At 43.3% G+C, this 16,096-nt stretch overlaps 1 protein-coding gene across 3 annotated transcripts in view; it reads left to right on the top strand.

The window, feature by feature from the left end:
• ABHD2 (abhydrolase domain containing 2) overlaps nt 1-16,096 on the top strand; it is a 39,234-nt gene that overhangs the window by 16,547 nt on the left and 6,591 nt on the right. For all 3 annotated transcript variants that reach the window (XM_021407375.1, XM_021407376.1, XM_021407377.1), the window contains 7 exons: nt 3,693-3,868; nt 5,410-5,577; nt 8,445-8,628; nt 11,836-11,928; nt 13,626-13,736; nt 14,997-15,066; nt 15,917-16,001. In XM_021407375.1, the coding sequence (XP_021263050.1) occupies nt 3,693-3,868; nt 5,410-5,577; nt 8,445-8,628; nt 11,836-11,928; nt 13,626-13,736; nt 14,997-15,066; nt 15,917-16,001 (887 nt within the window). The remainder of the gene's footprint in view (nt 1-3,692; nt 3,869-5,409; nt 5,578-8,444; nt 8,629-11,835; nt 11,929-13,625; nt 13,737-14,996; nt 15,067-15,916; nt 16,002-16,096) is intronic.

Here is a 16,096-nt window from a genome sequence, read left to right as displayed (position 1 = left end):
CAGTACTTGGTTCTAGAAATTCCTATAGACTTGCTTTCATTGAAAAATGCAGACAGAAAGCCACTCACATAGAGACTGGAAAAAGCAGATTTATCTACTGCCAAAATAGATGGTCAACAAAAATAGTCTCAGACAGATGATATGCCTGATGCTGCTACAGATCTTAAGGATGCCTTGCCAACTCCAACTTGTCCATCAGCTAAGGGCAGCTTCTACAGGAACACACTGATACAGACATCCCTCTGCCACTGTCAAGACTTCACAGGTTCTTTAGTAAGTTACATTAACAGCTTGTTTGTCTTGGTAGTAAGTCTAATGTTTTCAATCATCGTAGTAGCTGTCAGCTTTTGCAGCAATCTGTTAAGGTGAGCTTTAACCTGGTTTGGTTTTCACTAGCTACGCAGGATTTGTGCAATCTGGGCAAATTCTTTCCCCCTCCCCACTGAAGTCTTGTGGTGTTCAGTCTCCTGGAGCCCTCCTAAAGGGACTTTTGGATTAGCTATCTTGCTGTAAGTCTGTAGCTTAAAAGTCATTGTGCAAGAATAAAAGAAAAGGCAGGTGACATAACAAGCTGTTGCCCCAACACTTGCATATATTTCTGTTTTAACTACTTTTTCTTAAATGGAATCAGCATAAACTTACTTAACGTTCTTAAGTAAGACTAAGTGGAAGTAAGAAATCTCTGCATTAGAGCGCTGTCCTATGCACGTTACTCATGCTGGATTTTGCCTTTGAATATTCATCTAGAAGAGTGTAGTTACGTGTGCAGTGACTAATACTCGCATGTCTTTGCTGCAGGCAGTGTGACACTGAAACAACTGACGGGATTTAATGTACAAGATAAGCTGAGCATTTTTCTTCCTTGTCCATAGGATACTCAGAAACCCTAATGTGTGTGCTCCAAAGGCACCAAGCAGCGAATGCACCCTTTCCATAGGGCTTCATGCTGTTTTAGCATACAGATGGAAATGTGAAACCTGTAGGCATCCTCTGTTCATCATTATAGGTGGAGTCAGTGATATTCCTGCCTTATTTTCCGTTGTTCTCTGGAGAGTGGACATTGGTGAAGCTGTATATGCTGTTTGCCTGTGTAAAAAAGGGCATCAAGGATTGACTTACTGAAGATTAATGCGTCAGAAATCTTCTAGTCAGGTTATTTGAAGGCAGCCTTATTTTTTTTCCCCCTGAAGCCACCAGCTGTGACCTGAGGAAGCAGGCTGTGGTAGGTAGCACGCTGTTGATAACCAGTGCTTTTGAAGCCATTTGTCTGGATTTAAATTCCAGCAGTCACGGTGATGTCTTGAAGACTCCTAATTTCCTTTCTAGCAGCTGTGTAGAAAGTCACCAAAGCTTTCCAATGCACGTGCACGTCCTAGGATGTGACCCATGAAACAACGCTGATGTCTGAGTGTTTTCTGGAAGAGCTGCAGAATCTTATTATGGGCTGTATTTGACAGCTGTCCTCTCTCATCCACAAAAAAAAAAATGCTGCCAGCAAAATGTGTTCTCTAAGATCTTCTTAAGGAGGAAGCCAGTCAAGCACCATGTAGTATGGGGTACAGCTCCTGAACTGCTTGTGAAGTGAATGACTGAGGGTAGCTGATTCCTGTTGCACTGGAAGAGCAGTGTCTCCTCCATCTTTCATAATGGCTGCGGAATCTGGTCTGAACCCTCTGCAATGAGCAGTGTATGCCTTGGGCAGAGCCATCTGTAGCCCTTCTTGTCCAGCCTGGTTTACATTGACTGTCCCATCGCACTGTCCCTGCTCATGACTACTTTGAATCATGAGGCAATCCACTGATTTTTCTCCATCTCTACCAACTGTTAAGGAGAATGAGCTTGTACAGTCCCCTTTGTTGCTGGGAATCTGCACTACAGGCTGTTCCTGGCAAGCACTCAGCTGCAGTGTGTACTCCCAGTATGGGTATGCTGGGCTGATAAAGATGGATAGTGCTGCTGCTCTCATGTAGATTATTTGCAAAGCTTTATAGGTGAGTGATAGAATCCAGTGGAGGGGGGAGCAATTTACAAGGTTATAGGCATCGGTGAGTAGCTCTCGTAGCTTTTTTTACTTTTTGAAGTAGTATCTACTTCCACGGAAATCTGTTTTGGGTCTATTTTGGAATTGCACTTGCAAAAAATGAAATTGTGCAATGAGCCATACTGTGTTACTTTGGCTATGAACAATCTCCCTTACGGATGATGGGACAGAATGAGTATCCTTCTGCTAGGACTGCAACTCTTGTCTTGCTAAACAAGCCTTGAGAGCTTTTATACGAAGTGTTGGGTTTTTATTTAAGGAGTACGTAAGAGGGGCAGAGGATTGCAGATATGGCACGTAGGAGCTGCCATGGGAAAGCAGGTCCAACTGTGAGTAGTGCCAGAGCATAAAGCAAGGCTTCCGTCCAGTCACACTCTAATGGGTTATGGGCTTAAGCAGTAAATCGGATGAGCCTAAAAGCTTCCTAGTTTTATGAGAGCAAGGAAAAGCACGAAAGAACAGGATCGTTGTTTCATATGATCTCAAGCAGTAGGAGGGAGTACATGCAGGAAGCCTGCACTTAAAAGGGGAAAGGAGTTGCTGATCTCTTGGTATCCGCAGTGGTGCAGGCAGCTCTCATGCTTGTTCTGGATCCCCTGCTCTGTGCAGCAGAGACCATAGCTCCTTAATTGGAAGCGTGCTCCCTGGGGCTGCTGTTCTCCTAAATAATGAATCATTCATGCTTTCCTGTCAAGAGCTGATGTAACTCCCTTTTTCAAGGCTTTTGCTCGGTCTCTCCTTTGCAGAGTGGGCAGGTGACCGCACCACCACCACTTGGTTAGCAGTACCTCTGCTTAAACCACTGGCAGCTCTGCTTGTGGCAGAACAGATTTTACCCTTTTAACCCCTTCCAGCTAATAGGTGTTTAGCAGCCCCATGTCTTTTTGAAGGCCACTAAGTCAGAAGGTAAAAGGCGTTCTGCTTTGTCACGGAGCTTTAATGTGTCCTTGATAAACACAGTTGGTAGAGTGCCCCTCTTCTGTTGAAAGAGAGATTTATCATCCAGGGCACTTTGGTTAGCCAATTCTCTTACAGATCCTTTTGAAACTGTTCCTGCTTTATTACCAAACCGTACTTGAGGCAGAATTTCCTTGTACCTTGCTCCTTACCCAACTGAGAAAAGCATTTCAGTGCAAAATTGTCGCAACCAGCGCCGAGTCTTGTGGTTTTAGTCTTCTGGACCTTGCTATGAATCCTGTGTTTCTGTCACGGGCTTTAAGTGTTCAAGTGCTTTCACAAGTCTGTGTGGCTCAACCCAGCAGGCCTCAGTGTTTCAATTAAAGTAGATTTACAACACTTGACAAGTTTTGAAGGTCAGTTTGGTTGGCTGGCAACATGCTGTTCCAGCCTCCCAAGGCCGCCAGGCCGCTGTGTAGTCTGCGAGAAGCATTCGTGCGTGTGATGTTTCCATGTGGAGGAATGTGTGGGTTTTTGGCCTCTTCTACCAGTGCTGATTGCTCAGCATTAGAAGCCTATCAGTCTCATTACTCTGGTAAGGCTGCAAAGATCAGTGCTGCCAGTTCAGCCATAGCAAAAACAAATTTGTTACTATATTTGGTACTGAGGGGGAGTTTTGTTATGGGCTTGTTTGTCTGTTCTGAAAGGCTCGTTAGCACAGCAGGATATGCAATTAAATTACTGCCTCTTTCAGGTACATTCCACCCTTGATCTGGGGAAAGAGTGGGCATATCCAGACTGCCCTTTATGGAAAAATGGGGAGAGTGAGATCACCGCATCCGTACGGACATCGCAAGTACCTCACGATGCCAGATGGAGCAACAGCAACCTTTGATCTCTTTGAGCCGCAGTCTGAGCACTGCATTGGAGGTCAGTCACGCAGCTGCTGCCTGCATTTAGCTGCTAACCTCAATTCTCTGCTCGGGGAGCTGGGGGGGGAGCAGATGAGAGCACTGCTGCTTGATTCTCAGATTAGGTGTTAATTTTGGTGATGGGAAGGGGCTGCTGCACAGTACTAGCCAATGTGTGGAAGATGAGACCATCTTGCTGTGTACCTATATCTCACACAGCAGGGGAGAACCCACTAGACTAAATTGACTTTGTGTGACAAGGACTGGGGGTTAAGGAGCAGAATAAATGCTCCCCAGCCTCTCTCTCAAGTGTTACGCTGGCAAAGAGCTGGTGGTAACTTTTGTGTTCAGAGTGCCCTTTACCTGCCAAGACTATAGGATCACAGAACAGAGAATAGCAGCATGGCATTCTTCATAGCTTGGTGTGTATGGAAAAGGAATTAGGCTTTTATCTCCCCCTTGCAAACAGATTCTGGGTAGTTTTTGTTGACAGTAGGTGTTTCAGGATCTGTATGAGAACAAACTGCATAGGGTATGAAGGAGTCTTAAGAGAATTCTGTGGAAAAAGTAGAGAATCCTGGTGATTATCCTCTGCATTATGCATGTATATTCAGAGTGAATGTCAGATTTGAAACTCACTATTACTGGTGGTAAGAGCAACACTTAAAATTGAATTACCGTGACTCGACTTCAGTAGTACAAACTAACTTCTGCAGCAGCTAATTTTATTGTAAGCCTACGATTCCCATTTTGCCTTCAGGTCAAGTTCTTAACGTGGTCAGAGTTGAGGTCTTTGTGATATAATACTACACTGTAACAAATTCTGTTATCATTGAAGAGAATCTCAACAGTGCATTCCTAATGATGCCAAAATTCACAGTGGATAGAACTACAAGTTAGAGCTTTGTACAACAGTGCAGAGTATGATAACTAATTGGAAGTGCATATGCTAATCCTGAACATAATTTACTGTGCTCACTTGAATTACAGTAATTACTTTCTTAGCTGATAAAATGATATCTTGTTAAACTGATGAACAGTGTTGGCAGATCAGTTACCATTATCATTTAATCGTGAAGCAGAGGATGGCTGATGTCAGTCAGTCGGAATTTCTGTGCCTAGCAGAGCTTCGCTTTGAGTGCTGGAGTTGCACTGAACTCTGGAAGCATGGACAGGCAGCAGGCTCCAGAGCTTCCATGCACTGAACAGTTGCAACAGGCTGTGAGAAGGCAGAACATGTGTGATATCAAAAACACCTTTCTTCAAAGGGAAGGTTTTTTCTCAGTCTCCAGGAAGTTTCTGTAGAACTCTTTGTGCAGCCTTCCCCAGTGTTAGAAAACTGTTCATCTCTTATAACATGAATTACTGTTTCTGCATCTTTAGCATTAGGGCTGCTACTCTTCTGTCCCATACCAGGCCTTTTGGCAGAATAGTAGGATTTTTAGCTTTCTTCTGGTACGTGGTTTCCCATGGATGTGAAATGGAAAGCTTCTGAACCTCTTAATTTGCATGAAGTGACATTTACTTAACTTTTCTCTTTTTCTCACTTTCTGTGCACAGAGGATGTCACAATGGTAATCTGCCCTGGGATTGCTAACCACAGTGAAAAGCAGTATATCCGCACTTTTGTTGACTACGCGCAGAAAAATGGGTACAGATGTGCTGTCCTGAATCACCTGGGGGCCTTACCAAATATTGAGCTCACTTCTCCACGAATGTTCACGTATGGTAAGTACTTTCTGGCAGCTGGTGACTTTCAAGCTTGTGGTATTTCTAAGTCTTAATCAGGTTCTTTTAGCATAACACAGCTACCATAGTTGACCATTTTGTACGGTTTCTTAGGAAATAAATCTAATTTGTGAGGAAGAAGGGACACAAGAACTGGGATTCACTTTTCCTTCTTTCTTATCCTAGTTCTTAAACATGTACTCCTAATCAAAGAGGCAATTTTTTGAAAGAAAAGTTTTTCTAAAAAGCACTCGTGGCTACTAAGAGCCTGCTGAAATGATTTGAGAGATGTTTAAATGCTAGTTTAGTGGAATATGAACAAACATGGCTTGAAGGATAAAAGTTACTTCTGAGGCTTTGAAAAATCTAATGAGAGGACTGTGTACCAGCCTATCCAGAAAGTGTATTTCCATCCTAGGAAGGACGTGGTCATATTAGTCCTTGAATGTAACACAAATATCAAGGAATGCAACAGTTCTGCAGCATGACAGTAAAGCTACAGAAGTGGCAGTGCTTAGCTACCATGATTTTGGACTTTCACTTTGAATATAAGGAAATCTTTCTTACCCAAGAAATTAGAAGGAATGAAGTATTTTGAGGTTGCCTAAGAGTGTGACTCCAGCTATTCTTAACTGCCCTGCAGCATGTAACATGACCTTGGCAGAATGTGGTCTTCTTGCCCGAGACCTGATCTGCTTGTTCCTGAGTTATGTTGAGCCCTCACGCTCTCTGTACTGCAAACAACTTTGGGTGCCTTATGGCAGGACTCAATTGTGAGATTAGTAGACTGGTGTTACGTTCCTTTATTTATTAAAGATATCTTGTGCTTTGGAACTCTGAATCTAGCAGGCAGATGGGCATTAATGCCTTGTTGCTTGTTTCATAGCTATTTAATCCACTCCTGAGTAGGAAAACATTTCAGGAATACCAATAGCCTTGATTTGTTATGAGGTCCTAGGCTGGTAGTTGCTTTGAGTCTACCATGCCTTGAGAATCAAGCCTGACCTCATTGAAGTGTTTGCTTTTTTGATAAAAGTTGAGAGCTTCCTTCCAAAAATAGTACCTTCCTAGGACAGAGTACATTTCCAAAATTTACTGACTGTTCTCTGAAATCCCTGGCAGTATCATGCTAGCTTGATACCTAATTATAATGCCATAGCCTGAATTTTTGAATAATTAGCTGAAATGGTTAAAAAGGGTGAGGGGAGGAGGGGAGATTAACACAACTGCCAGGGTATAGATCTGCTGCACTTCTGCCTGGAATAAGATGGTGATGTAACTTTTCTGTCTAGTGTCAAATGCTGGTCTAGATTTCTGAACCCTAGTCTCAATTTCCCCAGAGTTTGCTGGAGCTGATTGTTGACTCTCTTCACTTTGTGTAGTTTTCCTTTAGACCTTAAGGAGATGTTCTGCAATGTAGCTCTAGAGACATGCCTTTCTAAATCTTTTAAAGCCTTGGGAAGGGCAAGGAATGCCTAGCACTTCCTTTGAGCAAGACAGTAAATCACTAAGAAGTGACTCTGCCAAGTGTAGTGCCAGCAAGACCCTGAGCAAACTTTACTCTGTCTCTAATCCAAATACCCCTTGTCCTTTCAGCTTTTGCTGGATTCCTGATGTATTTTTGAGGAACAAGTAGCATAAACTTGATTTGCTCGAGCCTTTACATCAGGCTTGAGCTGTTACTATTTCAGCTTCAAGTTTCTGAAATGGTTGCTAGCTGCTTTTGAATCGCAGCAGTCAAATGCCACAGTGTTTTGACTGCTAGCTTCTTCCAGAGGAAGCTAGAGGAGTGCAGCATTTGTCTTGTGGAAAATTGCTCGTTAAGAACGTTCGCAAGGAAGTGCCCAAGCCCTGATGAATCTCTCATCCAGAAGCTTTTTCTTAAAGTGAAGTAAACACAAACTTTGCTCAGCATCTGCTAGCTGAAATCTGAGGCTGATGTCTAGCAAGGGTGTTGCATTTGGGATGAGGGCAGGCTGGAGCAGTGTTTGGATGGCACGATGTAGAGTCCAAACTCTTAGGATTTACCTTCCTGGAACAACCCCACAGGTCAGAGCTGAGATTCTGGTTCTGTACATGAATTAAAAGCTGGAATTTTGTTTGCAGTCTTGAGTCCAACTGGAAGATTAACAAAGTACATAGTCAGTTGATACCATTCTCTTAATTTGTCCAACCATCTGAGGACCACAGTGCTGGCAGAAGTTAGATCCCGCAGTGTTGCAGCCTGTGGGATGCAAGTGAATGTTAGCTGAGAGCAGCACACATCTGTGTAGAGGTACTTACCTCTTCCCTTGATGTGGGAAGACCCATTCCTCTTGCAAGAAACTGCAGTATTTTTACCTCGAGTAGCTGAAAAAGGTCCAGCTGCTACTACTAAAACAATTCCCTCTAGTTCCAGAGTGCACCTGCTTAGGCTCTGCAGTCCATTGAGTCCTCTGACAAGCCAACTCTGTGTGTTTTCAACATGGATTGAGGAATCTGTGGCTGTCTCGCTGAAAGCAATGAGCAGGTTGCTTTCCAGATACCTCAGTTCTGTTCAAAAGTGGCAAATTGCCTCAGGAAGACAATGATATGCTGTTATTTTTAAGCTGCTTTAGAAGAGAAGAGTTTGGATTGTCAGATAAACTGTTCCCGTGATTTTTTTTTAAATTCATCTTAATTTGGCAGTCAGTTCAAAATGAGACATGAGCTAAGGTCCACAGGACTCATAAGACAGATGCGTGAGCATGTGAATCAGAGACCTTAAACCTTGAGGTTACTGAAAAACTGGAAGGAGTAAGAAGCTGAACTGAAGGCATACAACTGGAGCTTGAAGTGGAAGTCTAGGGCTGTTGGAAGATGCCTCTTGACACTGTCCTTATCTTCAGGTTGCACCTGGGAGTTTGGAGCCATGGTGAATTACATCAAGAAAACCTACCCTCAGACCCAGTTGGTTGTGGTAGGCTTCAGCCTGGGTGGAAACATCGTGTGCAAGTACCTGGGAGAGAACCAGGCCAACCAGGAGAGGGTCCTGTGCTGCGTCAGCGTGTGCCAGGGGTACAGTGCACTCAGGTGAGTCTGGAGTTCTGTCCTGGTTTCTTCTGCAGGGTGGGGGGAAGAGGGCACTATTTCCCTTGTGTTTATTTAGTCCTTATGAATGCAGAGTGCAGGAGCCAAAGGAGCAGCCACAACTGTGTTGATTTGGCAGCACAAATAGACTTTGTCAACAATACAAACAAGCTTTCTGTACCTCACCAGGTATAAATACTGGCTGCTTCCACGCTGCACATGTGAGTTGCCTAACATTGTCATACCAGAAATGCTGCAGTGTGGTAAGAGGAGGCATTCCTCATCCAGTCCTGGCTGGGCAGCATGACAAACTTCTGAGCTGATGCCAGGTTTAAAGCAATAGTTTATGCTTTCTCATCACTCTGGAAAGTATCACTTGGTTCATAATAGCTCTTCTGGCTTCACTATGGAGTTTCATAAGAGCTGTCAAGCTCTTGTCTGCAGACACTGAAAAAACTCAAGGCTGAAACTGTATGTTCGTGCTCCCCTCTTTTTGTGTGTCACTGAAGTAGACAGTGCAGTAGGATGCTGAGGGGATGGAGAGGCACTTGCAGTCATGCTATTGGCCTGAAATTTGGAAGGTGGAGAGGCTAAGGCTTATGGGCGGCCTGCCCACACATTGACCTGTCGTTCCTCTCTTGGAAGCCAAGGCTGTAGCCTTTCACAAGAGCTGTAAGGGCTCCATCTAGTGTTAACACGTGTATTCACTGGTGGAGGACAAGTGTACAGCACTGCTGCTTGGAAACAGGTAGCTCAACTGGTGTGGAGTAACTTTCCATGTACGCACAGCTAATGAAGATTAAAACAGTGCAATTGGCTAAACTAATGCTTCCAGTTCTGTCTGTACACACAAACAACTACTGATGTGTAGCTGTAGACTGTACAGTAACTTAACTGCATCTCTGAGCCATGAGAATATTTGAAAAGCAAAGGAGGCTATTGATACCCCAGGCCATTTGTGTCAAGGTCCTTTGGACAGATAAAGATGAAATTATGGCAGCACTGTGAGGGACTTGCCATGGAATTTGGCCTCCCAGTATGGTAAAAGTAGCAAGAACTCTCTTGATGCATTCTTTTGAAGCCAGCTCCTGGAACTGTTTTTGCAGCCATCGAACAGGGTTTGCAAGGATCACATCTGGCCTTGGCCTGTTTGATTTATCTTCTGCAGTTATGCAACATTGTATATCTGGTCTCCAAAATGCTGTGAGTAATGCTATTCTCTCAGCTGATTTCTTAGTACTGTGTCATGATGTGCTCGTGGAACAGCAGGGTAAGGACAACCTGTTTAATACTACTGCACTTGGATATCCATATGGAAAAATAACAGCTGCTTGCCTGAGTTTATTGCAAGTCCTCTGTGGGTTCTTGTGGATTATTGAGCTCTTGACTCCACCTGCTGGGTAAACATCTACTAGCCAATCTCCGGTCACAAAACATCTGCTGTGTGTTACGGTGCACTCAGCAGGAAGGCTGTTCAGATCTCCTGTCTGCCTACCCAATATCTAGTGCTGCTTTTAAATGCTAATTAGAGCTAGAGGAAAGCAAGGTCAGTAAATATCCACTAAGAAAGAGACAGGATAGCGTGGGCCTTCTACCCCTCCTGCAGATGGAGGAAGAGGTACAGAGCATCTCCAGGTGGAATGGGTGAGCCTTAGCCTTCCTGGACTTATTCTGATGGGTGAAAATAACTGGTCTCTTCCCTCTGGGCTACATGAAAGTGGGTTACTCTGGTAGGTGACCAGTTAGCTTACAGGGTGGTTGTTTTTTTCTTAGCTTGTACAGCCTTTGTCCCCAAATATCTTGAGGAAGTAAAGGGAGAAAAATTGGGAAGAAGTGATGATGAGCAAGATGAAGCAGATATTTGAAACACGAAAGCCTTTCCAGGGCGTTAAGCAAGTGTTGCATAGATGGGCCTGGTAAAGTAGCAGCAACAAAATGCTCTGCCAGCAGAAAATGGGTCTCTTGGTTTAATGAATTAACACAAAGTTTGGGGAATTTGTTCCCCGAGGCCAAGCAGGGACATGTCTTCGTATTCCTTAATCTCTTCCTGCACAGACTTGATTCTACTACTTGATCTTGTGGAATGCACCTTCACCATAGCTACGGGCTGTGGGGAGAGTCCCTGCCTTTGAGACCTGTGCAGTCCTCAAAATGCTGGAAACATTTTTGTCAGTGCTTGCAACCCTTCATATTAGCAGTCCTACTGTCTGCCACAGTAGCTGTGGGGAAATGTAGTTTTAACTCCAGTTGTCTTGAAATGACTCTAAAGGTTTGTTTGGAAAATCTTTTCCTGTCCTTATCCGTGTGGCTGGGCATAAACATGGTAGGTATAGTCTGGCTATAGCCAGGTCAGTGCTCCAGCATGGCTTACTGCAGGGAAACACAGCTTGCTTATGCTCTGCTGGGGAACTTGTGTGTTGGGAATTCATGATAAATCCACTGCAGTTCTCATGGTACGTTAATGTTTAAATGGGAGTATTTCAGTAGCTGAAACTCCCAGCATTCTTAGGTTGCTCAGTAAATGGCAGTGTGTTTCCTCAGTAACAGCAAACCTTTTAAGAGTAATGCTATAACCCGCCCGTGACCCTGCATAGCAAGGGAGTGCCCTGTATCTGGCAGAGCTCACAGAAGTCTGGACAACTTTAATTGTGTTTTAACAACAGATAAGCCGTGAAGTTGTGCTCTGAGAATAGGTGAAGACCTCAGCTGTGCTTCTTGCAGCTGCAACTGGTATTTATTCCTACAGTTACTGCCAATGAAGCTGAAACAATGACAGTGAATGTGAATGCTGGAAGTATCTACACAAATTATTTTCTCTGCAAAGCTACTATACAAAATAAACAACTTTTTTTCAGCAACAGGTTTTAGGGTTTTTTTATTAGTTCCATTAGGTAAATTGCATTCAACTTACAAAAAGGGATACCGAAGTCCTCTTGTCAGTGTTGCAGATCTTGACAGATGGCTCTTAAATGCTCTGATCAGAGCAGCTAATTGCATTGTGCAAAATGAGACTGCAGATCTGTTTTCTGATACCATTAAACTTCATGAAAGTGGAAGTCATTTCCTGGAGAAGGTTAAGCTGTGGCAGGTAAAGCCTGGAGATGTGTTTATGTAGCCTGTAGGCTGCCCTAAAATGTTACGGTGTATTACTCTGATCTTTACAGATCTCCTTTAACAGCTTTGATTGTTACGCGCTATGTTTATTTCTAGGGCACAGGAAACCTTCATGCAATGGGATCAATGTAGAAGATTTTATAACTTCCTCATGGCAGATAACATGAAGAAGATCATCCTTTCTCACAGGTACTGTAGCACGTCACTTCTGCAGATGGTGCTGATTGGGTCAATTGCTATATTGGATTTGTCTTCTCAGCCCTTTAAATTCAGGCTCCTGAAAGATTACAAATTCCTTGCTCAGTGGTTTGTAAGTGAAGCAAGAAAAAGAAAGGGAACACACATCAATCTCATATACTGTAAAATACACAAACTGATGATCCTGATAGAAGAAAGCAAGCTTTGTCATGGGATGTTTGGGGATTTATTTTTCTCCTTCTGAGGAGATTTAATGAATAAACAAGATGAGCGCAGGAAAGCGCTGTAATTAAACTTCAAAGTGGAGTATTCAGCATCTGTTTCACTTCTAGCCAAAGAATCCCCTATTCAAGGAGCCTCTTGTTCTTTCTGCCACCTACCAGAGGTAGGATTAATCTGCAAGATCTGCTGCATGAGGCTGCTGCTTATTTGATAAGCAAACAGTCGGTCTGTAGATCTGGCTTCTAGCTGTTCTTCAGCAAAGAGCATGTAGCCAGCAGAATACTTAGTGTTGCTCTCCCTGGAGTGCAGATGTAGTTGTAGTATCCCTGTGCTACTGCTGTGATCTGTGGCTCTTACGTATGAAAAGACTGTGTTTGTTAAACAGGTGACATGCTCATTATTGGTGTTCCCTCTATGAAAAATTATCTGAGCGCTTCTAAGGCAATGAATGTGTAAGTACCTCATCTGTTATGTTTGAGGATCACTGAGTTGAGGGAGAAGGAAGGGAGTAGCTGGTAGGAGTCATTCCAGTTAGGTGTGTGTCACTTGCGAATTTTTGGTTCATTGCTTACACTCCTGTGCAGTATGAAATACTTGCAGAAGGAGTTAGGTCAACTGATGTGTAGGATGATCCGTATAATTCACTCCAGACTGACAAATATTTATACAACTTGACCAAATTTAACACGTCAAGGTATATAAGCCCCCATTAAATGTGCATAGATTCATAAGCCAGATAAAGGCAGCGCTGGCTTGAAGGAGAATCAGTTTAATCTTTTTTTCCACAATCATTTGTGCTCTAAGGCAGCTCTCCCAAGACAAACCTAGTCTCCCCCCCGCTCTGCCCTGCAGCTGCCTCTAAAAGGGGAAAAAAACCTTCCCAACTTGTAGCCTTTGTTCTATTTGTTAAGGGAGCGGTTTGTTCTGGTGAAGAAACATATCCTCTCCTGAGGGTAATAACTAATTATGACAAGTGTCCATAGTAAATAGCTTTCTGCTAAGGTAATGCCCCCAAGTAATTTCTGCTGGATGAGCTAACCTAACGTCTGTGCTGGGGGAGACTTCAGGACCAGATGGTGAAGGAGATGCTATGCCCAGGACTGCTAGTGCTCTTGCCTGAGCCACCCACGGGTTTGGGCTTGAAACCAAAGGATCCTGCCCCTAACAACATATGAAGCCTCTGTTCTAAATGCCCTTAGCGCTGTCTGTTCTAGGAAGATTCTTTATACAGGCTCCTTAATGCAGTTTTTCAGTATAAAAGGGGAGAGCATTTTTCTCTGAAGTGGCTGTTAGTTTGTTATGCCTTATTGTCATGGGAGGTGGATGGATAAGCTGTGCTTACACTCAAGAAAGCCTCATGCGTATGTAGCTCACTTCTATTCTTGTTAGATTGGTCCTTGAGCAGGTCATGGCTTTGCTGCCATTGTTATGATGTTTGGATGATTTTCTTGTTATTCCTCTTTCAGGCAAGTTCTTTTTGGAGATAACGTGAAGAAGCCACAAAGCCTGTCAGATGCTGATCTGAGCAAACTCTATACAGCAACATCCCTTATGCAGATTGATGACAATGTTATGAGGTATGAAAGGGGACTCTGCTTCTCCTGTTTCAAGTGTTGCTCTTGCACACTTCTTGGTGTGCCTGTAGGAATCTGCTGAAATGCAATGCTGACACCCCCAGAAATGCTTCCTTGACATTACATTGAATAAAACATACCACAGAAATGCCCACAGCCTTTATTCTTAAGTCAGACCTTCTGTAAAGTCACCCAGGAGGCATTTATTTATAAGTAACATCTGAACCTGCAGCCTAGAATACGCTAGGAAGAAGCCAGACCTGCCAAGGGGTCTAGAAAAAAATAATGCAGAATGTGGAAAACTGCTCAGAACTGCTCATGAGCATTCTTAATCCATCTTGAATTTTGAAACAAACCTTTACCACCATCTCCATAAACAGTAGGGCTGGCTGAGATAACATGAACTTTTTAACTTGTCGTACTAACAGCTGAATTAAGCTCTCTGCTTTATTAATCTGTAGCCGGTTGCTGCTTGTATCCTTGAAAACAACAGAGCACTTTGTTCACTATCTGAATTCATGCCATGACATGTTCTGTATCAAGCACTGACACCTTTACAAAATGCTGAAGCTGTACACAGTCAGCTCTACAGCTTTAAGGGCTTTTGGAGGACTAGGGGCATTGTTGACTGTTGTCTTTCTAAAAGTGATTCCTAGGGGAAATCTTCCTACTTGTCCCTCATCCCTGAGACCTGTGTATTTTCTGCCTACAGCTGCATCATTGTCTCCTGCTCTCCAAGAGAAAAAAAAAAGGGTGCTTGAATAGAGACTCACTGAATCATGGGTTTAGGATGAAGGGCTAAGGATACAGCAAAGAACTGTATCTGCTGTGGATTCTGTGAATCTTGTAGGCAGACCCCTTTGGTCCAGTAAGTTTGAGGTTTGTAAGCTGTAATAGCTCTACATTTGAAAAGGCTTTCAGGTGAAGGAAAATAAGATCATTAAGTAAATCATACATGTGGAAGAAAGCAAGTTAAGTTTAAAAACAAAATGCCTCATAGGTTGCTGCAGTTCAGCTTGTGTGAAGTGTATAACTTGCTGTGTGTAAAAGAAATACACATCCTGCCAGCAGTGTTTGAGTAAGCACAGAAAGCATTAAAATGGGTGCTGCCAAAGGTGAATTTTGCAGAAGCAGTGGGTAGAAAAAAGCCATTGTCCATAAAAATCCAGCGTTGTTCCTGTCTCTGCATCTATGTCCTTACTTGCAAATGGGAGTCACATGTGTACTAGAAACAGATGATGGCAGTGACACTGTCCTTTTCAGGAAGTTCCATGGCTACAGTTCCCTGAAGGAATACTATGAAGAGGAAAGCTGCCTGCATTACTTGCACAGGGTAAGCTCTTGCAATTGAGGCTGCTCTTGTTACTTTCTTTTTTTCTACCAGAGATGAAAACACTTGCTGGTTTCTGTTGCTGTTACCTATGCACAGCTGTCTTAGCTGTGATTTTTAGAAGTAATCAGATACAGCATCCTGGAGTGAGATTTCAGTTCGTACTACCCCTAATGCTGGTTCTAAATGCTCTAAGCTCTTAAGAGCGTATAACTCTGGGTAGTAGCATCCAAGTGATCAAGATAAAGCCACGCAATCAGTTGAAACCCTCTGAGCATAGGGGCATAAGGTGGGAAACAGGTGGTGGTATAGAGCATGCAGTTTTAAGGAGAAATGTACTAGATACTCTGGAAGAGGCCCAGGACACTATCTGGAAGGCAGATGCTTAGCAAGTGCTGCAGAAATGAAACTGGAGTATTCATTCATTCCTTAATCTGCTGAACCAGTGGATGGAAACACTCCAAGGGAGTTTCCTGGATTTTAACCAAGGTGTCCATAACAGAGCTGGCAGTATTGCCTGGTGTGCAAAGCAGTGCAGAGCAAAAAGGGTGTGGTTATTTGAATTCTGAGAATGGGGAAAATCTGTGACTCAATCTGTATCTGCTCTGTTACGCTTCTATCTCTTTTTATACAACTGCATTGGAAAAAAAAAAAAATCAAGTGCTGCAGAGTACTCCACAGGTAAAAAGCCATCACTCTGAATTTTTGATTTTGTTTTCCTGATGGCTTTCCAGGTACAGGATAACTCTGAAATAAGATGTCTGAACTGAGCCAAGCTAAGATGCTTTAACAATTAATAGAAATTCAAATACCCCTTACTGTTTTTTCTCTTCTGCTGTGTTTCCGGATATAGATCAATGTTCCTCTTCTGCTGGTTAATGCTGCTGATGACCCTCTTGTGCATGAGAGCCTTCTATCAATTCCAAGAGCTCTTTCAGGTATGTTGAAGCAGTCTGCTCCAGGAGTGCATATTTGTGTACCTGCATCTCCCTTATCTCTTCATGATCTGTTATTACAAAGCAGCTTCACTTGC

The sequence above is a fragment of the Numida meleagris genome, chromosome 9 (assembly GCF_002078875.1).
Source record: "Numida meleagris isolate 19003 breed g44 Domestic line chromosome 9, NumMel1.0, whole genome shotgun sequence".
Taxonomy (NCBI): Eukaryota; Metazoa; Chordata; class Aves; order Galliformes; family Numididae; genus Numida; species Numida meleagris.
This window is presented reverse-complemented; position numbering and strand designations above follow the sequence as displayed.